The 24,417-nt window shown below is 38.7% G+C and overlaps 1 protein-coding gene across 5 annotated transcripts in view; it reads right to left on the reverse strand.

Annotated features, from left to right (window-relative positions):
- Window positions 1-947: 947 nt before the first annotated feature.
- Stox2 (storkhead box 2) overlaps window positions 948-24,417 on the reverse strand; it is a 258,791-nt gene continuing 235,321 nt past the window's right edge. For 4 of the 5 annotated variants that reach the window (XM_045141917.1, XM_004666388.2, XM_045141920.1 and 1 more), the window contains exons 2-4: window positions 23,490-23,642; window positions 13,340-15,605; window positions 948-7,261 (exon numbers count right to left, since the gene is read on the reverse strand). In XM_045141917.1, the coding sequence (XP_044997852.1) occupies window positions 7,066-7,261; window positions 13,340-15,605; window positions 23,490-23,642 (2,615 nt within the window). In that variant the 3' untranslated portion in view covers window positions 948-7,065. Of the gene's footprint in view, window positions 7,262-13,138; window positions 13,189-13,339; window positions 15,606-23,489; window positions 23,643-24,417 lie in introns of all 5 variants that reach the window. The other variant, XM_045141918.1, reaches the window with a different exon arrangement.

Raw genomic sequence — 24,417 nt, forward strand, 5'->3', positions numbered from 1 at the left:
AAGTGTATACGTACCTCACTGAATGTACCAATAAGCTACCAGTGTTTACCTGAGAAAGGATCACATTTTAACTGAGGTTAAAGTTGTGATATGAGTACTTATTAAAAAGAACTCTCGCCGGGTGTGTGGTGGCTCACACCTTTAATCCCAGCACTTGGGAGGCAGAAGTGGGAGGATTGCCGTGAGTTTGAGGCCACCCTGAGACTCCATAGTGAATTCCAGGTCAGCCTGGGCTACAGTGAGACCCTACCTCGAAAAACAAAAAAAACAAAAAAAACAAAAAAAAAAAGAACTCTCCAAACTAAGTACATTACTTTATAGTTTCATGGGAAACTTAATTATATGAATTTTTAATCATTGCTCTGTTATAAATTCAGTCAAAAATGTGAATCTGGGGGCAGGAGAGATGGTTCAGCAGTCAAGGCACTTGCCTGCAAAACCTAAGGACCTGGATTTGATTCCCTGGCACCCACATAAAGCCAGATGCACAGTGTGCATGTGTTTGGAGTTTGTTTGCAGTGGCAGGTGGCCCTGGTGTGTCCATTCTTTGTCTCTTGTTTGCCTCTCTCTACTTGGAAATATTTATACACACACACATATATACACTAGTTTTTTGAGGTAATCTCACTCTAGCCCAGACTGACCTGGATTTCACCATGTAGTCTCAGGGTGGCCTCAAACTCACAGAGATCCTCCTGTCTCTGCCTCCCAAGTGCTAGGTGTGTGCCACCACGCCTGGTAAATATATATTTTAAATGTGACTTTTTCAACATTTATAGGAAAATGATTTGATCTCAGATTGCTATTTTTCCCTTAACTAAAAAATGTTCTGATAAAGAATAGATCTTTGTTGATTGTGTTATATATGTGATTATATTAACAGAAGAGAGAAACTGGTCTCACCTGAATTATTTTCTCTCAAGTAGCAAAAAAAATCCACTTACACATATAACCAAATGTTATTTAATATCTTAAAAAGTAACACAATCCAAAATGGATATTTCACACAACACTACATAAACAACATGAACACAATATTACCATATGGAGGGACTTTCAAATATAGACTTACAAAAATCCCTGTCATTTTTTTCTTTTAAGTTATTATACTAAGCATGACAAGTAATCATCATTTACAATATGGTACACTGACACAATAAAAACCATATTACAAATGTGCTGTTAGAAATCAGTAACATTAGGGAAGACATCTCATGAACTGTTGCTATTTCATATGAAATACTATACAATATAAACAGAACATCCATCTTGGATGACCTTTACAGCAACCAGAGACCAAGTAATTTAATTTTTTTTTTCAGTGCAAACACATTTTATTCAAGGCAGTCTTGGCTGCAAAACTCCTTTCTAACACAGTAAATCCCACTTGCTTTTCTTATTCATTTACATAGTCACATTCAGTCACTCAGAGAAAGATACCCGCAGAATTAAACTTTGTTGCTTAAATCTATTTTTCTTCCAGGTAGTGTCCAGATCACTGCTCTAAGGACTTTGATTTGTAGCTGTTGGTACTTACATGAAGGAGACTCGGGCAGCTCTACTCCTAACCAAACCATATGTATGTGTGCACAGCACTGCACAGTACTCTACTCTTCCAGTGTGGAAGGGTGGCGGTGTAGGTATCCAGCTGGGGAGAGGTGGGAAGGAGGCATACAGGGTGGTCTTCACAAGAAAGGAAGGGTTGGGAGCTGCTGAGTGCAGTGCATGATTTTTTTCCTGGACTGGCAAAGATTGGTATTGGAGGAAAGCTGAGGTCTCTGACTTGGTACCTCTTTCTGGCGGGAGCAAGGGAATGGTTGTACCAAGGTCAGCCTTTACACAGGGAGTTAGGCAGCTGCATGTGGAATAATCCAGCTCTAACCTATTTCTACCCTTGCATAACCACTGCTGCCTTTTTTTTTAACCTATTGGTATTGTATATGCATGTTCACATGTGAAATCAACAGTTAGCAATTAAAGCCCTATAGCTGACCATATACAATCATAATAAGGTTTAGTTTCCTTTGGAGCTTTTTAGAATTCTGAATCTTGCAATTCATTAACTGTAAGTCCTAGAACAACTGTAAGAGCGATCACTGATCACTGGGGAGTCTCTCTGTGATGCTGCTGCAAAAGCCATGGGGATTCAATTGATCAGGGAGATGCCAGCGCCGTTTTCAAAACATGAGGAAGCTTAATCATGAAGTTTTTCCATATGTATAATTTATGTAATGTCTCTTAGCAAAAACCTATGGGAAAAGAGTGGATGTATCCTTAATACTGTAAAACCTTGGAGAAGGATGGGGTGACAGCTAATTCTTTTATCTTACTTGGCAAACCTCAAACCAATAGCCCTTTCCTGCCCATATCTTACTAAAACCAAAGAAAATACTGCCTCCCATGGCTTTTACATTCATGTTTTCCCCTGCATTCTAGCTCACCCAAACCCTAAAATGTTCAGAAGGTTCCCTCTCTCACAAAGAGTGCTGGGTGGCTTTGACAGTGAGCAGGGGGATGGGCCAAGGGAGGAAGCAATCACTTTTCCTTGGGTCTACTGTGGTCTAATGCTACACTGCTTGATGGAAGAGACTGGTCTGTAGAATCCAGAAGGCACCTGCAATGGATCTCATACTTCCTAATTTGAGAAAGCAGTTAGAACTGAATTTGTGACCTTGGACATCCAGATTCTCCAGAGCAGGGCTTGATGTGTCTGATTGAATTGTTACTGCGCAGCTGAGCATTAGAAGTCTATTTGATAGAGTATTTTTTAAATTAAAAGTTGTTTCAGCATCTTCCACTGCCCAGAGCAGTCATGCTCCTGAAGATGTGATTTTTTTAGCACAGGAATTAGAAACCCCAAATGAACTGTAAACAAGGATAGGCATCTGGATTATCCATGGACTACAATGGCCTTGGTATGGACTTATTCATCTCCCATTTCACAATTCAATTTTAGCAAGGTGTGCTGAGGTGTAAGACTGCAAACATCTTGAGCTTTTTGAATAAAATGGACAAAGGTGTCTAGTTGGATTTGTTTACTTTGACTTTATTAGAACCCATCAGAAAAATAGTATTGATTCATGATTTCTCATAGTGGTCTATCAAACAGCTAGAAAATATGTCATTGATAGCTGCCACTATATTTTTGGGTTATTTTGAGACACATTTTTTTTTTAATCTTTTCAAGTAACGGTGTTACAAATATGACCTGTGTTAATTGTCAGTAAATATAATATTTTAGAAGCACTTTGAGATCTCCAAATGAACTGTGTAACATTGTCAATTGTTGCATTTTAAATCAAGTTCTGAATGCTGTCTATATGAAAGGCAAGACTTCTCAACAATGATTTCCATTGTATTGTGAGAAATATGTCTATCTTTTAAGTTAAAAAACTTTATTTTCAAGTACACTTTGTGATGACAAATGGTTTGTTCTGGGTAGAACTTACAAAGCTGATGTTATCTGTTCTATGGAACACATTCCTTCTCTTGAGGATGATAATGACAGAATTCAAATGTGCACTTTTGAAATACCGATTGGGTTATGAAAAAAGAGCCATTTTTGAACAGCTGGTGTTCAAATTATTGTTACTTCAGACTCACTTTCAATTTATGCTTCCTGAACTTGAGCTCTCCAACATCAGAGAAGCAAAAATTTGTTATTTTATCCAGCTAGACCCCTTTTAGCTCTTCTATTTGCTTTCTCTATTGGGTGCACCCCCTTTCATAAGCTCATTAAGTTCCCCTGAGATGTGCAAAGTATATCAAATGGAATACAAATGACTTAACAGAATCCTGAATGCACAGCACAGCTCTTTGAATGAAAGTGAGGTTGGGCTCCACAGGGTAGCATGCTATAAAGGCAGAGAGGCTCAAAGTGCTTCAAGTTGGCAGTCCAAATTTCTTACATGTCTTCCGTTACTGAAAAACCTAGCAATCCAATCATATTTCTATAGAAGTAAATAGCTTGCCAAATTATGTTTACCAAGTGGCTCTTTGCCAAAGAGAACTTTAACAGGAATGAAGAAGGGTAGGAGGGAAGACAAGAATTTCAAATCTTTTGTTCATTTGTGACTAGAATCAAATGTGCTTTCATGGGAAAATGAGAAGAAGGTGGTTTACAGCTGAAAGCCACGGAATGCTGGGGAAGAAAACCATGGCAACAAAAAAGTCATGAATCCACATGGGCATTTCACTGACACACACACACGGATTGCCATAGCCTAATGTCAAGGCATGCTTTAAATGCTGCTTTTCTAACAATACACTTTAACACACTGCTGCCATTTCTTCAAATTCATGGAGGTAGTTATATGTAAAAATAAAAATTACCATAAAGTAATATGCTGTATCATAATATATAAGTGTGCAAAATGCCGACAGATGTGTTGACCCTTTAAAGTTGAATGCCTCACAGAGATTCAACCAGATTCAATTTTGTAAACCTTTCAGTTGTTGAAGACTAGACAAGCAGTCATGTAGCACAAAGATATGGTTCCACTGGAGGAAAAGAATATTGGCAACACATCCAGAGAGCCAAAGTTTGGGGCATCAAATGGTCTAACCTTCTTGGTGAGACCATCTCAGACATGTGCATTCATCATATGTCACATTTATCATGCACATCCCACTACCATTCCAGAATCCATAGCATACACAGACAAGAGTATTTCTATATAGAACGTCTGTTTACATGAAATATCAGGTTGGAAGTCAATTATTTCTATGTTAATGGCTGATGGTCTAAGGGAGGTTTTTTTTTTTTTTTTAATATCCTATATCCCACAGTATCAGGCAAACAGGGTACACATTTGATTTGAGTAACATCTTTTGTAAACCTTTTTGTTGTGAACTACCAAAAATTTGTATTTTAAAGCTCCTCTTAATGGTAATGATTTCTTTTCCTGTTCACACAGTATTTGATTATTTCAATGGCTACTTTCAGAGGTCCAACGGGAGGGATGATGCATTATTTAAATGGCTGTATTATTTATGAACTGAGTGTGATAAGAATTTGAGAGCAAGTTTTTGAAAAAAAATTTAGACAGCAAAGTTACCAGTCATGTGGTGTACAACTCCCCAAGAAAACAAATGATGTAGTCCACTAGGTATGTTATTATTCTTCCTAGACATACTTGATCAATGAGGCAAACCATGGGTTTCTGAGCAATCAAGGCATGCCTTGGAGGAAATAAGGCATGAGATTGAAAGCCAACTGGCTTAAGCGTTTCAGTGGTGTGGCAGTATACAAAGAAATGGACTTAAGTTTCACTATGGTTAGCATACAAGAATTTATACCAAACTTGAGGCATCCAGTTTGACCCAATGCAACTTCCAAATAAAGTAGGAGAGTATTCGTGTATTTCTGACCACATATGGGCCTGCATTCATTAGGCAGATTGGTAGTGATTAAACAACATGAGAAAAGAAGTCTCACAAATTTTATGCCAGTCACTGAAATTCTAGATAAAAAATTTTAGGTTTTTAGAGCCTATTTGAGTATTTGAATTATTCTTTATGGTATTTATCTCCAAAAACAGATGCTATTAACTTAAATAAAAAAATATGAAAAACCACTTACTTGGACGGGTATAATCCTTCTGAAAAAGTTTTGTAATACAAGTATATTCCATTGTTCCATTGTTTTTCCTATAGGATTGAAGCCTAATTGCTTGTAGACCCTTTGCCACTGAACCTTTCTTTGTATCCAATATGATATTATAAACCAAACCAGAATGTGAGCAAACCATTTTGAAATAAGTTGGGCTTCTGACTACAGATCCACCTAAAAGATTGCCTCCTGAAATTAGTTACAAAGTATTTGTAAACATTACTCTGGCATAGTTCATGTCTGCATAATTGTTATTCTGATAAATTTTAGGGGAGTAAAAATTATGGTTATACCACACTAGCAGAATGAAGACATTCTGTTATTACATGGGCCCATGTATATTTCTAACCAAAATTACTTTAAAAGGTTTCTATAGATATCTTCCCAGGAATAAAAGGCCTGAAGTTCAACTCTCCCTAAATTTGCTCTTTCCTATAACCACTAAAAATTATCTCTCACAGCCTAATTTAGGCATTCTATTTAAAACTACATAAAATAGATTTACGTCCTTCCATTAGAAAGAATAACATCCTCAGGCCATACTCTTCATTTGTATCACAAAGAACATTTTGCTTTGAAACAAACTAATTATTGTATATATTATAGAAGACAGATCATCATAGGATCAGAGAGGAAGTCATCTTCCTTCAATATCTGATTAATTCCTTCTAAAAGTCCACATTGCCTCTTCTATCACTTAGTGCTGTGTCCCAGCCAAACTGGGACTTCCCTTCCTTTGCTCACTTCAGATTCAAAGGCCTATGTTCCTGTTTATGATTATGGAAGGTTACAGATCAAGACAAGCATCTAGTTCACTAGAAAATATAATCCTGAAAACAAACACTCCCAGCATTTCCATCGTGATCCCTTCTGATACACTTCCATTGGCTCCTGCAAAACAGTGTCATGGAAACTCACAGTGAAAGATGACTGGTGCATAAATGATCAGCAAACAAAGGGGTGGGGTTCCTTCTGGTCAGTTGGGCATTGATTTCACTCAAGGGGTACACCCTTGGATTTGACGTTTTGTAGTGGCTTGGATTTATTATGTTTTTCCTTTTTTTTTAATTATTAAGGATCAGTTCTGTGGCCCCATTTAACCACAGACTGGAAGTAACACACATCTGTGGCATTTAAAATGGAATTGGCAACTGAATGACATTGAAAATGCTTATTCCACTTACAGTGTCTAGACTTTCCTATGTGTGCTCAGATACAGTTAGTGAAGCAAAGTATACACATCACCCCTACTGCTATTCGGTTGCTACAGAGCCAGAAATGTGAAAAGCAATACTCTGAAATAAAGATATATATTTGCCCTAGCCTACTTCACACAGTTCAAGGAAATCCCCAAACTGCATTTGAGATGCTTGTCTTTCCAAAGATGTAAACATCAGTCCCAGTGTCGTAAACTTTGCTATATCAAATGAGACAGATCTGAGGCAGAAGGACAATCACACACTAGTAACAGAAGCTTGTAAGCAGTTGGACGGTTTCTGTAATTTCTCAGCTTCATTTGCTGGGGGATCCGTACTTGCGCGGAAGTTGAAGGCTGAGCCAGCTCCACCATGGGCCGGACTCAAAGCAGGATTCTGACGGCGGTTACTTTCAACAATGCTTGATGTGTTCGAAGCCAGGCTCTCCCGAGTACTAAAAGAGTAAAAAGGAATGGTTTTGTTTTTCTTTGAGCATAAATACTTATATATTCAGCCCCAGAGGAACAGCAATGATGTAGTTAATGGATTTCCTCTGTTGATTCACAATGTCATAACAATATACATCTCCACTGATTATTTGCATATGTTTTTCCAGCCAGGGCTCTGGGAGCTCACATGAGACATGCCAGTCAGCAGCTCATAGAATGAGTAAAGGGTTTTTAACCACCAAATGCACTTTGAAATGGCTTCCCCTTCTTTTCATATTCAAGAAAACTGCTTCAAAATTTGATGTGATAGGCATCACACTAGCTTTAAAAAGGAATGCTCATCCCTGTGTGATGATTTCATCAAGAGCTGGGAATTTGTGGGCATAGCTGCTCCTGAATAAACTCTATAATTTTACTGAAGATCCATTCTCTGTCTCTGATTAGATTTTGATTTTGGTGGACTTCAAGCACGCCACAAGCTAATTTTGTCATGTGAATGGGAATAAAATTCTTTTAAAACATTTTATACCTCACTTCAATTAAAATGCAATTATATTTTCAGATAAGAATGTTAGTTTATGTGTGTGTGTTCCTTCATGTGTGTACATATGTGTTCATATATGTGGATCACAGAGGACAAACTGGGGTACTTTTCCTCTCAAGTGTCACCTACCTTTTTGTAAGGCAGAATCTTGCACTGGTTTGGAACTCACCAAATAAGTTAGATTGGTTGGCCAGTGAGTACTAGGGATCCATCTGCCTCTGCCTTACCAGCACTGGGATTCTATTCCCACCTTTTTGTTTTTTTTTCACATGGGGCCTAAGGATTGAACTCAGGTCTTTATGCTTACATAGCAAGCATTTTCTGACTGAATTATCTCCCAAACCCAGAATATTAGTTTTTGTCCCATTTATATTTCCCTTTGCTAGAAATATTTCTCTTTTAAGGGATAATATAGAATATATAACATAGATTTAAATGTTTCATTATTTTAATTTTTCTTGGACATTTTCTAAATTAGAAATAACTGTTTTTATTGCTGTAAGTGACTTAGAATATTGCACACTTAAATGGCACCAACAGAAACAAGATTAATAAATCTGATCGGGAGGAAATGAATAAGTTTAATGTTAAAGTAAATGTTTAAAGAAAGTTACCAACTTGCACAAAGGGAATAAGCCATAATCATTCTCAAAGCATCCATTCATTGTGCAGATTTAAAGTTTAGAAAGTATTCAGAGTTGGTCCCATAACTAATTAAAGCTGACTAAACCTAATCAAAAAGTCAACTACCACAGTTAAGTTATCATCTCTTCATCTCTTTCATTCCCATCCTAAGCTCATAACAATTCTACCTGAACCTTTTTCTTTGGTAGTCATTTCTAGCAGTTATTTAATGCCAATTCTTTAGGAACTTGAATTTACTTTTCATCAAGACATGAATTGATTGATTAAAAACAATTTGCTCATTAATTAAAAAAAAACAAACAAAAAGGACAATGTATTATTCTTAAATGTATAGAGTATCTCCAGAAGGTTAATATGCTTAAAGAGATAAGTCACGTTTTTCCATGAAACTAAAGATAAGCATTGGGCACATCTAAAGCATACTCTAGAACATCATCACTAAGGTACAGATAGTATTAGTTTTATCGATTTACCTGCCTGACTCTCTCCCAAGAAATTAAGATGTAATTGGGGGGGGGGGGATCAGGTGAAGAGAAGAAGGACAAAAAACATGTAGAATCACAAAGAATGCATATTCCTTCAGTTCCACTTTTAATCTCAATAGAAAGTTTGGACAGCATTTAACTTCCTCATGTCTACGATGGGGATTGTTATGATGTGGTTTTCCTTCTTAGAGAGTGACTATGAAGAAGAAATAAACATGTGAAGAATTTGCTCATTAAGTTACGTTATTTCTGTTATACATCTGTTATATAATGAATTAAGTAGCTAGTATGGGTTTGCTTGGGAGTCTAAATATCTCTAACAACTTTATTCCTATGGGAAAATAAATTCTAGAAAAGAAAAAAAAAGTACTTTTAAACCAGCTTTTAAGTACCTGTTAAGTGGCAGGCAGTGTGCCTGGTATTGTAAACATAAATCATATATAGTATAGAATGTAGTTGTGGGCTGGAGAGATGGCTTAGTGGTTAAGGCACTTGCCTGTAAAGCCAAAGGACCCATGTTCAATTCTCCAGATCCCAAATAAGCCAGATGAACAAAGGTGGGGCAAGCACAAGGTTGTACATGCCGACTAGATGGTGCAAGTATCTGGAATACGATTTCAGTGGCTAAGGTCCTGGCATGCCAATTCTCTCTCTCTCTCTCAAAAGTAAAAATTAAAAAAAAAATTAAAAATAAAATGTAATTGGGAGGGGTCTGTGGTAAGATCTTTGAACACAGATAATACTTTTCTTAAAAAATTTATTTATTTATTTATTTGAGAGCGACAGACACAGAGAGAAAGACAGATAGAGGGGGAGAGAGAGAGAGAATGGGCGCGCCAGGGCTTCCAGCCTCTGCAAACTAACTCCAGACGCGTGCGCCCCCTTGTGCATCTGGCTAACGTGGGACCTGGGGAACCGAGCCTCGAACCGGGGTCCTTTGGCTTCACAGGCAAGCGCTTAACCGCTACGCCATCTCTCCAGCCCAAACAGATACTACTTTTAAAAAATATTTTATTTATTTATTTGAGAGAGAAAGCAGGAGAGAGAGAAAGAGAGAGAGAGAGAGAGAGAGAGAGAGAGAGAGAGAGAGAATGGGTGTGACAGAGCCTCTATCCATTGCAAACAAACTCCAGATGCATGTACCCCCTTGTGCATCTGGCTTACATGGGTCCTGGAGAATCGAACCAGGATCCTTTGGCTTTGCAGGCAAATGCCTTAACCACTAAGCCATCTCTCCAGCCCCCTAGATACTTTAATAGGGGTAGATGTCTACAGTATTTCAGTTCTGCAAAGAAGATACTTCACTACTGTTATAAGATTGAGTAAAGTTTATGGCATTCAGATTACAACTCTGGATATATTGGTGAAAAAATTAACAGAGATAGTTTTAAGCAATAAAAATATTTTTGAAATTTAATTTTTTAAAGAGAGCCAATGAAGTATGCAAACTTAAAAATAAGGTTTTAGAGTTCCATAAGATGAGTGGCTCCATTGCTCATTGTGCATGTACGTGGTCGCTTACCCTGACTTTCTAGAGTGTATATCATGCTATGCATTCAGCAGACAGAACCCTAGCAATATCTTCTCTCTGATTTTTTTTTTTTTTTTTTTTTTTTTTTTTTTTTTTTTGGTTTTTCAAGGTAGGGTCTCACTCTGGCTCAGGCTGACCTGGAATTCACTATGTAGTCTCAGGGTGGCCTCGAACTCTCAGCGATCCTCCTATCTCTGCCTCCCGAGTGCTGGGATTAAAGGCGTGCGCTACCACGCCCAGCCTTCTCTCTGATTTTTGTACTGTTGTTGTTTTCGGCTTCAGCTTTGAAGGAAAGCCTGTTCAAGTCAAGATTTTTCAATTTCAATGTGAGTTTTCATAGCATAATTCAAATTTCTACTTTTTTTCCTTTCCAGTATTCCTTAATTTCCTACAAAAGAGACTGAAAACTTTTGAAAATGTGACTGAACATGACTTTTGGACCAAAATTTTGAATGTAGAGGGAAAAATCACCTGGTTGAGTCTCAGTTGCTTAATGAATTATTTTACTGAAAGATCCAAATAAATAGCAACTTAAAACTCACACATCTCGCAACACTGAAAGGATAGCAGCATGATAATTTTATTTAGCTGAAACACTACTCATGCTGAAGTCTATAAGTCAGATATTTTCTTTGGAATTCTTTAATGTATGAGAAATGCTATTGAACTCACTGAGGTATATAGAAAACACATTTGTCACCTAACTTCTAACCAAAGGAGTTTGAATACAAAAAGGATAAATCAGCAATTCTTGCATAAAGTCTCTAGATGCATAAAATTCATGGGAGATCTATGTACTTAGAGAAAAAATTTAACCTGGTATTAGTGGACAGACCTGTGGTTAATGTATGAAGGTTCTCTACTTAGAAAAAAATTTACTTTGTACTATAGTAATGCATTTACTATTTAAATATTTTAATTAAGAAAATTATTTAATTACGAAAACTAAACTTTCAGACACAACTCATAAATAGTCTTATGCACTCAAGGTTTCAAGATGATATATTCTGTGGAGATACTAGTACAATTATTTCATGAATAAATCTGTTTACCCCTAAACCAACAAACTTCCAATGTTATGCAGTAGTAGGGTTTCTGGGTTAGGATTAGCTCAAGTACTTCTAACATCTCCTTAACAATAACTGTGGAAACACCATGACCAAGGCTAGGGGCTAACAGGGGAACATGAAGGTTGAAACTATTGTTTGAACAACAATAGGCCATAGAGTCTACAGCAAAATAGGGCTGGAGAGATGGCTTAGCAGTTAAGATGCACAAGGTGGCTCATGCATCTGGGAGTTCCTCTGCAGTGACCGGAGGCCCTGGAGCTCTCATTTTCTCTATCTGCCTCTCTTGCCAATAAATATTTAAAAAATAAAGCCAAATAAAAATAAACTCTCTCTTCCATATGTGATGGCTATGAACTTTTATTATAGACCATCAATTGTGCTTATCTGGTATCCACTATTAGGATTTCAGAAGTGGAAATAAAAGAGTAGAACAGAAAAATAGGTACAAAGAAAGAATGAAATGGAAAATAAGGCTTGGTTTGGGATTAAGAAAATATTTAGCAAAACAGTTTCTCAAGGATCCTCAAGGGACAGGTTGGCCCCTCAAGAGACTCTTGGTCTCCCATGCACTTTATCCAGAGTATAAACTCTGAAGTGTATTGAACATTAGAACTGCCACATATGTGTTAAATTAGACAAAAAGATTACATGATCAAAATAATAACAGTAATAAATCAAGAATTTAGCCCATTAAAAATAACAAAAGCTGCACGTGGGACAAACAAAAAAAAAAAATCCTAATCTTAATTTTGGGATGTTTTGCCCCCACATCATCCAGAAATATGGTTAAATGATTGCAGCAGAAATAATTATGATTCTTAACAGTTAAAATAAGTCTATGCAGTGCATAATCCTATAAGTATTGCAAGACTTGGAAATCAGAGCTGATGAACAATGTCAGTCTCCCAGTAGCATTTCTGCATCTTGGAGTCACCAATCTGGAGTAGAAATTAGAAGCAAGATTTAGGACCCAATTTGCTATATAAGGAGAAGAAAAAGTTAAGGAGAAGTGCAAAGTCTCTGAGTTTGCTTGTATTACCCCTAACCAACCTCATGCTTTGTACATGACCACTAAGCATTTTGCCCTCTCAAATACTGACTCTGTGGAACTACCAAGACCCACAAAAAGAAAGAGATTGTGATATAGTGTCTAGATGGGCTGCATCAATCCTGTAGGAGGAGAAGTAAAAGTGCCAGCAAAGGTTCTGATCTAACAGAGCTCAGGTGACTAACTTTTCAGTGAGTGGAACAACATTCCTCTTCTCTGTCCATAGACAGAGGAAGGATTCCCACAGAGGAAGAAATCTGAGCATGTAAGACAGACTGCACACAAAGTAGGAATTAAGATGGTAACAAGCTTCTAGAACCTCAAGATCTGCTACTACACTCTCATTAGAGGGAGAATCTTATGCCCTGGCAATAATTTACCCCTACCCTTCTCTTTCCCCTCTGACTTTTCATTCGACTCCAAAAGCTATTGTTTTTGAAGGACTTACAAAAATCCCTTCTCTTAGCATGATGTCAATACTACAGAAGAAAAACTACTGGGAAGTATCAGTCTTAGTCAGGCTAGACTGACACAAGCTTGAGGGAAGAAGCCAACCCACCAGTCCAGATTGGTGATCTCTACAGCTGCAGAAACATTATTTTTCAATTCCTGAAAAAGAAGTTAGAAACAGGTGGTTAACAATATAACTCACAAAACTCATAGCCCTAATCTACAGAACTGAGACTGTGAAATCAGTTATCTGCATAAAGCCTCAGGACCTGGTGGGTATACATGCACACACAGGGATGGCTCTCCCTACCGTGGGGAGTTGAATCCACTGTCCACAGTGATACTGCTACTGTCCATGCTGTCCAACCGTGCTGAGTGGGTGGCTCTCTGGTTGCTGCTGCTATCAGTTTCTTTTGGGGTAAGGAGGGTAAGGTTTTTCTCAAATTTCCTCTGTAAGTCTCTCTCCTTCTCCCTTTCCAGGAGCCATTGCATGGTGCCCACATCATCTCTATTTTTCTCCTCCTCTGTGTGCTTGTTGGCCCCATCTTCAGAGTCATCATCATCAGAGACATTGTAATAGTCAAAAGAGGCCTCCTGGTTCCCTCCAGACTCCTGCTGCCGCTGGGAAGCAGGTATGGCTTGTGCCACTGATGTCCCCAGGGGAGTTTCCAGTTTCTCACATCGGCCTGGCAGCACATCAGCAGGTGTCTTTGGGTGAGTTTTGAGGAGGGACAGGCTTGATTTGTGGTAACTGTTTACAGACAAGGTATTGTGAAGAGGCTTGAATAATGTGTCTTTGCTGAATATCTCTTTCCTTTTATCCAAGCTGCTAGGCTCAGTGCTATGGTGCTGAATGAGGCGGCCATTGGCAATCCCCTCGGCCACTCCACTGGAGGCAGCAGGACCCCCACCTGGCCCTTTTGGTGATTCTTCCTTGTGTCCAGTAGGCTCCCTGGATGAATGAGGAGTTTGTCTCTCAGATGAAGATAGCTTTTTTACTCCTTCCACCAGAGTAAGTGTGTCATGGTTTTCCTTATTCTTTCCCAAAGGTGATGGTGCAGTGAGCACAGTCTCACTAGAAGTGTTACACTGGAAATAGTCATCTGTAGCTGTTTTTGTGGGGCAGGAGTTGAGTTCGTTGTAGGATGGCAAACTCTCAGGGGGTTTGCCTGGCTCCAAAAGACTACATGCAGTAGAAGGTTCCTTGCTGCTACCTAATATTTCTGGAATGCACACCTCTTTGTAGCTTATGGATGAAATGTGAGCCCTTTGATGACCAAGAGTCTGTGTAGGCCTTAAAGTACTATCATCAATATAGGACTGGCTGGGAGTCTGGTCATCTTGGCTACAGCCTTCAGCCAGGTCTTCAGGTGTCCCTAGAGAAGAGGCGCCCAGTGGACCTTTAGAATTATCCATGGACCTAGATCTTTCCTTGGCTTTGCTGGATCTCTCATTTCTAGACCTTCGGTCCTGGGTATGGCTGTGGCTTCGGTGCACTTTTGAGTGGGAACTTCCCCTGGAAGGTTCGGGAAAAGGCATCTCAGTTCTCCTTTTGGCCAGTTCACCAGATACATCCCATTCTGGCGTCATGGGAAAGTGGGCCTCAATTACGTTTGTGCTGCTATGCATGATGAAGTTATCTCCTTTGTGTTCAATGATGAAACAGCCTTCCCTGGGTGCCCTGGTGAGAGGGTCACAAAAGTCATACTCTCTTTCACCAGGGATGTCCAGATGAGAGCCATCTGAAGGGTCTCCTTTAGATACTCGTGTCTTGCTGTGTGATCGAGACTTCCCGTGGGACTTCCGATGAGTCCTACTCTTTTTACTCCTTCCACTGTGGTGGGCAGAGGATCCTGCTTTACTCCGATGAGCTTTTTCTTCTTCAAGTTTCTTCATTAGAGCAGTATGCCTCATGACATTTTCCACGGTCAAGTCTGGGTTAATACGCCGTATGATTTCCATCTCCACTTCCCGAGGGATAGTTGTCGGTGTGTCCTCATCTCGCAGGGGCCATTCCTCAGGAGGAAACTGAGCAGAAAAATTGGCCAGTTGTTTGGTCTTGTCTTTCTTAAAACTCAGCCGGAATAACTTAAGGCCAAATTTTTTTGACTGCTTTTCACCATCTTTAGGTTTTGAGAGAGTTTCTGTCTTGTAAGAAAAGTTTACAGTACTTTTGCTCTTTTCAGTGGGTGGCACCTGGCATAGTGAAGGAGGGCAATAAGGGTCTTTGCAGTCCTTGGCAGGTTTCCTCTGCAAAGTGGAGGCATGCATGCTATGCATGTCTTCCCGGCAGCAGTGGCAAGAGTCGCAGTGGTTTCTGGGCAATGTCCGTTCCCTGACACAGCCTGAGGCAGAGGGTGTTATGGTTCCAGGTTGTGGAGAGGTACACTGAGACCTGTCAGGTATCCTCTCATCCAAGTGGTACCACTTGCTGTTAGTTCTTATGAGGGAAGGAGTTATGAAATAAGTCTGCGGAGTCACAATGAAATAGCCATCTGGGGTCGGATAGATCTTCCTCTCTCGTACCAGTGTGTTTAGTGTGTGCCGCAGAATTTCTTGGCTTGGAGTTGGAACACCTAAGACCATAAAAATAGATACTCATGAGAAGGAAGCAGAAACATGTTGCATAATCCTAGGTTTCAGAATCCTAGTAATATTTTCATGTTTAAAGTATCATGTCAGGATATGTAAGTGTTTTTTGTTTTCTTCAACACTTTTTAGTTTTCTCTGAAAACTCCTAAGAACATTATGTATGACCTACCCAGTGAGAAATATTAAAAAAATAAAATAGGTGGAGATGTAACTTAGTGATAGATGGCTTGCCCAGCATGTGTGAGGCCTTGGGTTCTATCCCTAACACTACTGGGGAGAAAAAAAAGTTCTTTAAAAGAGAATAAAAGTTAGAGTTAGATGGCTCCTGCTGTCACAAAGCCTTCATTGAGCTATATCATGAGAGATCATTTTTTTGTGTGTATATGTGCATGATGTGAATATGTAGGTGTACATTTGTGTGTGTGTGCATGCACATGTGCCTCAGCATACCTATGGAGGTCTAAGACAACCCCAGGAGGAGTTTGTCCTTTTCCACTTTGCTTGAAACAGGGTCTCCCTTGTTTTGTTTTTACTGCTTTGTGGGCACCAATCAGGTAGGCCTTCAAGCTTCTTGATTTGCTTATTTCTGCCCTTAAATGCCATAGGCATGTTAGGATTACAGATATGTAAACAACTTTGCTTCTGGCTTAATGTGGGTTCTGGGAAGTTAAAAACTCTGGTAGGAAGGCTTGCAGACAAACACTTTTACCGCTGAGCTATTGCTGAAGCCAAGAAGGACTATTTTATTTTGTGCAGGAGAGTGAGAGTGACAAAGAGTTATGTGTGAGAGAGAATTGGCATGCCAGGGCCTCTAGCCACTGCAATCGAACTCCAGATATGTGTTCCCCCTTGTGTGCATATGCAACCTTGCACACTTGCATCACTTTGTGCATCTGGCTTACACAGGACCTGAAGAGTCAAACATGAGCCCTTAGACTTTGCAGGCAAGCACCTTAACAGCTAAGCCATGTCTCCAGCCCAAGAGGGACTATTTCTAAGGGAGAGAAAATTACTAGTTTCCTATAATATCAAAGAAATTTACAGATAAGACTTTTCAATAAGATTAACTTGGGAAATGAAATTAAAATGGCTGCCTTGATACTGAAAAACAGATACATGTAGAACTATCTTACATGTTAGGTTTTGAAAGATTACTTAAACTTGATTTTACAAATCTCATAAAAAGACAATTAGACCACTGTCTATAATATGCTCCATAATTCTGAATTCATCGCCTTCTGTTTTGAAACTCACCAAGGGGTGAAAGACAGGTAAGGGAGCAACAGAAGCAGTTTCTAACCACTGAGCCCTACTTAATCAGCACACTAGTAAATGCTGTGTGTGTAACCTGCATCAGTTTATAGTCCTATGCTTGCTAGAGTAGAAATACCAGGGGCAAAGAATGGTGCTTCATTGCACAATGGCTGACATTGTTTTGAAAAGGTTTTATGTGCATGCTTATGACTTCCCTACCTTATTTGACAGAATTAGGAGTAAAATTCTTAAGAGTATCAATTCTCCAGGGTGTAGCCCACTTATTTTATTTCTTAGGCACTCTGCTCTGTGCCAAGCACATAAATGGTAATGATACTTGTAAAAGTGATCTGAATGATATAATTTGAGAATAGGTCAGGTCAAATCATATAAATCCTGCCAATATTCAACCATATCCGACCCACTCAAATTGCAATGCCATGTGCCCCAGTGAAGGCAGTGTAATGTGGAGACTGAAGACATGTTTTAGAGCCAGTCGGCTGGTTTGAAAGCCACCTCTATCACTCACAGTAGTGCTACTGGTTGAATTATGCACTCTTATTCCTCCCTACTATAATTTGGATCTCAAATGTTCCCCAAAGCTCCATGTGTCCTTTAAGGCTTGGTTTTAGAGTTGTTGTTATTGGGAGGTAGTGGTACCTTTAAGAGGTGAGGCCTAGTAGGAGGTTTTTAAGTCACTGAGGCCCCTGAACGGGATTGTGTGATGCCAGTCTCTTCCCCCTGCCTCTCGCTTCCACTTTCTTACCATATTTCACTTTGAGTTTTTCTGACCCAATTAAAAGCTGCAGATATTTATAATTATCTTACTATAAGCTCTCATATGGTATCTGATTTTTCAATAGCTCCTAAAATCCTGGGTTCTCTCACAAATCTGTGGGGTTAACCTGACAAAGTGATGGCTGCTTGTAGGTTCCATCACTTCTAGATTCTACACCTGAAGTTTGTCATGAATTTGGATTTTGAAGGTGTAAAGAAAACAAATAAGCTTTAGTAGGGCTGAAGCCTGACCCCTCTTCTTTCTCATGCACTTGCATATTCCAAAGCAAACATAGATATTTAAAAACACAGCTTGACAATGTGGTGTATCTTATACCTACATACTGTTTATCCTGCAAATCTGACAAACGGTCAAACACAGCACACTTACATGTTCTATATGCTAAACATTATAGATTTTTTTTTGCAATAGGGCTTCCCTATATTCATTAGACTTCCCTATAGTCTCTTAAACATGTGGGCTCAAGGAATTTTTCTGCCTCAGCCTCTTAAGTAGCTGGAGTACAGTCTCATGCCACATGCTTAGTTTTAAACTGTAAATGTTTACTGAGCTTCTTTAGATTATTCTTATTTATTTATAAAAAAAACACTGGCTAATGGGAATGCAGTAAGATGAACTGGAAAGAGAACATGGTGTAGCTATCCTAACACTCTGACAAGTACGTTCTAGAACCAGCCTCAGCCTCACACCCCTACCTTGAGTCTGCACTCCTCCCTGGAAGATCCGGTTCTAACACCTTAATAAATGCTGGTTCCATTTAAATGATCACTATTTTATGAATGGATGCAGAGTTCTTCAAAAATATATTTGGGCTGAGGATGTAGCTCAGAGGTTAAACATTTGTCCATGTCATTGTAGTTCTGGGTTCAATTCCAGCACCAATATATCCTGCGCACATACATATGCAAATATATACAGTATATATACTCTTGATTCTATAAAAGTTTCTGAGTTGATTTTCAAAAGTTCAGTTTAACACCCACCAGAGTTCAAGGAATTTTGTGGAAGAGAGGGTGGAAAGATTGTAAGAGCCATAGGTTGGGATGTCATACCTAGAGACTTTGCCCATCCCACCCCATAACTACTGCTGATCCCACGACATATAACCCACAACCCACAGGGAATAACAGCAACCCTATTGAGGAGGGCCCCCAGCAGAATGGGGGTAGAGAAGAGGAATAAGATGGTACACATGATGAATCCATACTAAGTATGTTCTTTAAAAAAAACCCAAAATTCAGTTCATATAAAGAGTCATAGTAGGTTTTGTTCTAAAATACTCTGTATTTTTACTAAAAGACTTTTCAATTTCAATAAAAATTGTCTTTGCAATCTTGTTATCCAAAATGGAAAATAAGATTCTGGATACTTTGTTTTATTTATAAAATATAATCAAATATGAAGATTAAAATACTTTAATAATATTGTTAGACTTCAAAACTTTTGATTTAAACAGTAAGCTATAAAAGAAAATATTTTCAGGCTGGAGAGAGAGCTCATCAGTTAAGGTGCTTGCCTGAGAAGCCTAAGGATCTGAGTTTGATTCCCCAGTACCCACAAAAAGGCAGAAGTATAAGATGGCACATACATCTGGAGTTTGGTTGCAGTGGCTAGAGGTGCTGACACACCCATTCTCTCTCTCTCTCTGTCTCTCAAATACATAATTAAAATATTTTAAAAAATAAAATAAGCTGGGCATGGTGGCACACGCCTTTAATCCCAGCACTCAGGAGGCAGAGATAGGAGGATCTCCGTGAGTTCAAGGCTACCCTGAGACTACATAGTAAATTCAAGGTCAGCCTGGGCTAGAGGGAGACCCTACCTTGAAAAACCAAAAATAAATAAATATATAAAAATAAAATAAAATAAAAATTTTACCAACTATAGCATCTAAGTCTTATTTGATATATTTTCTATTTTGGATAGCAATATTGCAAAGACAATTTTTATTGAAATTGAAAAGGCTTTTAGTAAAAATATATAGTATATTGGAACAAAACTTACTATGACTTAGCATTGTCACTGAAAACACATTTTTCTAGTAAAATTTCAACAGTGTTAAGTTTTCAAAGTGTTTTATTCTGACATAGCTTAATTGGGCAAAAAATAAAAGGGAGAAAAGAAAAAAATAAGGAGGAAAGGAAGGTAGGAAATAAAATTTCATTTTTAAATAAAATATTCCTTATAACTTTGGAGTTATTGCTAAAGAAAAATTTAAATTACCACAGCACCCTGAATCAGGAGTTGCTACCCCTTGTGGTCCACACTAGGCCTACAGGACATAGTTTTGTTTGCTGTTATTTGTTTTGTTTTGCTACACAATATGGCTTTGATCTGGACTCAAGTATATATATTGGCCTTGCAAATATCTGGGACCTAGTCAATAGTGATCAGTGTCACACAGGTGAGAAAAGTTTACTGAGTGCCTCTCAGTCCCTGTGATGACTAAGGCCTTGAGATTTTTAAAACAAAATTAAAAAAATTTATTTATTTGAAAGTGACAGAGAGAGAAAGAGGTAGATAGAGAGAGAGAATGGGCACTCCAGGGCCTCCAGCCACTGAAAATGAACTCCAGATGCATTCGGCCCCTTGTGCATCTGGCTAACATGGGTCCTGGGGAATCGAGCCTGGAACCGGGGTCGTTAGGCTTCATAGGCAAGTGCTTAACCGGTAAGCCAGCCCAGGCCTTGAGATTTGAGTTCATTTTAAATATCAACGATGTATTAATTTCTCTATTAGGTATTCCAACTTAGCGATGTTATAAAAAGTGATGAACGTTTTACAATACAGCTCTATGTTATTTTATAGTGAGGCATGTACCCAGTTTTAAAAGACCTGCATGATCTCTCATGAGGCTATGTAGCAATCAATGTAGGGACTTTAAAAACAGCTGGCTAAAAAACAGAGGGCTAGAGAGATGGCTTAGCGGTTAAGACGTTTGCCTGCAAAGCCAAAGAATCATGGTTCAACTCTCCAGGACGCACGTAAGCCAGATGCACAGGAGGCACATACAATTGGAGTTTGTTTGCAGTGGCTGCAGGCCCTGGTGTGCCCATTCTCTTTCCCTCTTTCTCTCTCTCAAATATAAATATGTGTATATATATATATTTAAAGCATCTGAGAATGCAGTAAGAAAGGCCAGCCTTCACCATTGTTTGCCAAGAGCACCTGGGGTTCTGCTCATCTTACTACCAAAGGAAAAAATTGTACTTTGCAGGCAACAAAATGAAACAGTTAAGACTATTGAGATATAAATCAAGTAGGCATTACCAACTTTCTGGAAAAGATGTAGCTCTCTGTAGCATTATGGGCTTTCTGTGGAACCAAATTTTTGCCATTAAAAACTGGCATTATATTGAACTATACATTGAAAAAAATCAATCAAAATAAAAAATTTTTACTTTCACAAAAACAAAACAAAACAAAAGACTATTGAGATATAGTAAAATTTGAAATGTGAAATTTAAGATAATTTACAGATTGCAAGGTTTGGGTTCATATTAGTGTTTGATATGCTATCAAAATATTAATTTGAAAGCTGAAAAAGGATGAAAATTCACTAGGAAAGAAATACAAATTTGTTTCATTTTTGGTTTGTGCAGTGTGAGATATTTAAGGGCTGCTTGATTTTAGATGTGTGCTTAATGTGAACTAGAGGCAAAAGGAAGCCATAGCCTTTAGGGGCAGTGGTGATATGACTATGGTTCTGTGTGAAGTCTACACGGGTTTTTATTAGGGATCGACATGGAATGGATTTAAGGTCACTCTCTGCTGCCAGGAAAGATAGAAATTAACCAAGTTACTAAATCCAGCAGGGCAGCACGTTGTTTGAGCATGTCACTGTGGTCAGAGAATATCCTATATTTTTCCTACAAGGTAATCTTAGACATGCTGACACCAGCAGACTGCAGGCTTGTGTTCTAGCAATATGCGCTGGGATAGCACCTGTATGTTGCCTAGTGTCTCTTGTCACAAAGGCAGTCTGCATGGCTACTCAGGAATCTATTACATAAATTTTCTTTGGAGGAAAAGTGGGGAGATCCAGTCAAAGGAAATTATATTATTACTTATCTTAGAATTGGATCTTCTACCCTTTCCCTGGGTGAGGGGTACAATTCTCACACCTTAACTTTTGGGCTGGGTCATTTGCTTTTGTTACTGCAATGCAATCCCTGTGCTGTGGGCTTGCATTCCCATGCTCTCCACAACCTCCACTTACCCACTCCTCTAAAGGGGATGGCATATAGATGGAGCAGGGCCACCTTGATAGGCCTGTCCTGGATCAGCTGGCTTCTGAAGAATCCATAAACACAGAACCTAGGTAAATGCTTATTGCTTCATGTCCCTGATAGCCTGTGGTTATCACCTAGCATGTTTGTAGTAAAAACCAACTGATACATCCAATAAGTTGTTTCTTCTGAGATTAAAGAACAATGTATCAAGGATTCATTTGAAATATGATTTCTATTTCCATATGCCAAGCTGGAAAGTTGGCAGGTCCAGTGTTTTATCTGACTTGCATGATGCTAATGTACACACAGTTGAGATGTGCACACATAGAAAATTGCCAGTTTTAAGGGAATTTAGAGATTTGTCAGAAAACTGAATTCCCAGATTCTCTTATAACCTCAGACGTGGCACCTCTGTAGGATATCATGTATTTGGGGTGTTGATAATACCCTGGAGTAAAGTGAAAAGGTAGCTTTCTTGAGATGGGGCATGCATTGTTTAGTCTGATCACCATTCCCAATACCTTCTTATATTACAATCATCAAATATCATTCATATAGCACCTGGCATGTTACCTTCATTTAGGAAGAAAAAAGCAATTATGTTTCTTTAAAAGTAAAATCTTAAGTTTTTCAAGTACTATTTTATTATGGCTCATCAGGCCATAACACAAACAGGCAAGGTATACTTATTTTTGACATTATTCTTTCTGTAGTAAAACTCTCAAGAGACAACAGTTCTCTTGTTTCTGAATAGCCCCATGTTCATGTATTTAACGTTGAACTGCAAAGGATGAATGCAATCATGCTCATTTTTCTCAATTTTTTTTGTATGTGTGTATGTCTATGTGGAGAGGAGACCAGAAGTTGATGTCTGGTGTCTTTGGCAGTTGTTCCCCACCTTATACACTAAGGCAGGGTGTCTCACTTGAATCCAGGGCTTGCCATTTAGCTATTCTAGCTAACCAGCTTGCTCTGGGGATTCCCTCTCTCTGCCTCTCACTAGTACATGCAGGTTACCATGCCCACCAAGCATTTATGGGGATACCGGGGAACCAAACTCTGGTACTCACCCAGTGAACCATGTCCCCACTCTCATTTCTGCCAGATTCTTATGGATATTGATTTAACTTCTTCCCTTCAGTATCAATTTTAAAAGTATCAATTTAAAAAGTTAGTGAACTTATTTCTGAAATAACATGAGTGCTTTAATTTTATTAATTACAGTAAGAAAAGTTTCAGGTTAATTTTGGTGAAATTTTTTCTATTATATTTAAATGGTAAAAAACAGCTCACTAGGGCTGGAGAGATGGCTTAGTGGTTGAGGCATTTGCTTGTGAAGCCTAAGGACCCATATTAGATCTCTCTCCAGATCCCATGAAACCAGACGCACCAGTGATGCAAGCCCAAGGTCACACATGCCTTCTTGGTGGCACAAGCATCTGGAGTTCGATTTCAGTGGCTGAGGCCCTGGCGCAACAATTCTGTCTCTCTCTCTTGCTATCCCTTTTAAAAAAATCTCTAGAAGTTCTAGAACCATTACAGTGCACTTCCATTTGGGAAGTACTCTTGTATTTTCTTGTTACCTGGGAAACATGTTGTCAGGTGTTCCATCAGTGCTTCTTGGGTGACAGGCTTTCTTGCAGAGTTCATTGCTGAGATGGCCAAGCAAAGAATTTCCCCAAGTGGAATAAATTGAGACTGACTGATGGGAGACATACTGATTGGTGATACATCACCTGCAGAAAGACAATTTTCAAGTGAGTGATACATTAAAACATCCAGTCATTTGTCCATACACATACACCTTCACACATAGGTATACCCTTTCATCACTATCTTTTATCCTTTGTATTATAAATTCAACCAGCTTTTAAAAAATATTTTTTTTTATTTATTTGCAAGCAGAGAGACAGAGAATAGCCACTCCAGGGCCTCTAGCCACTGCAAATGAACCTCAGATTCTTGTGCTACTTTGTGCATCTGGCTTTATGTGGTTTACTGGGGAACTGAATTCAGGTGGTTAGGTTTTGAAGCAAGCACATTAACTACTGAGCCATCTCTTCTGACCTTCAATTAGCTTTGAACACTGAAACTTGTTCTAGTCACAGTCAGTTCCACTCAGGTGGAAAGGCTTCCACATACAGCTGATGCTCTGATTACCTCTACAAACAAAACTTTCCTTTAAAACCTCGGGTCTCATATCACTTAAGAGAATACTAAAAAACATGCAACAAATGAGGCTTTGAAAAAGCAATTTCTGATTGTTATTAGCTTGAAACTGATTTATTTAATAACTTCCACTCACATCACAATAAATAGATTTATGGAAAGACGGATTCATTCAAATGTTGGGTTTCATTATATGTCTAGAATCTGCCAGGAAGATTGAGAACTGCAGACAGGAAGTGAAGAAGGTCTTTTACAAAGACCTTTACCTTCAAAGTGTTTCTACTAATTGGAGGATATAGACCATAGGTCAGAGGTCACAGGACTATGTGACAGTGCACATAA

Source organism: Jaculus jaculus, chromosome 1 (genome assembly GCF_020740685.1).
Source record: "Jaculus jaculus isolate mJacJac1 chromosome 1, mJacJac1.mat.Y.cur, whole genome shotgun sequence".
Classification (NCBI taxonomy): domain Eukaryota; kingdom Metazoa; phylum Chordata; class Mammalia; order Rodentia; family Dipodidae; genus Jaculus; species Jaculus jaculus.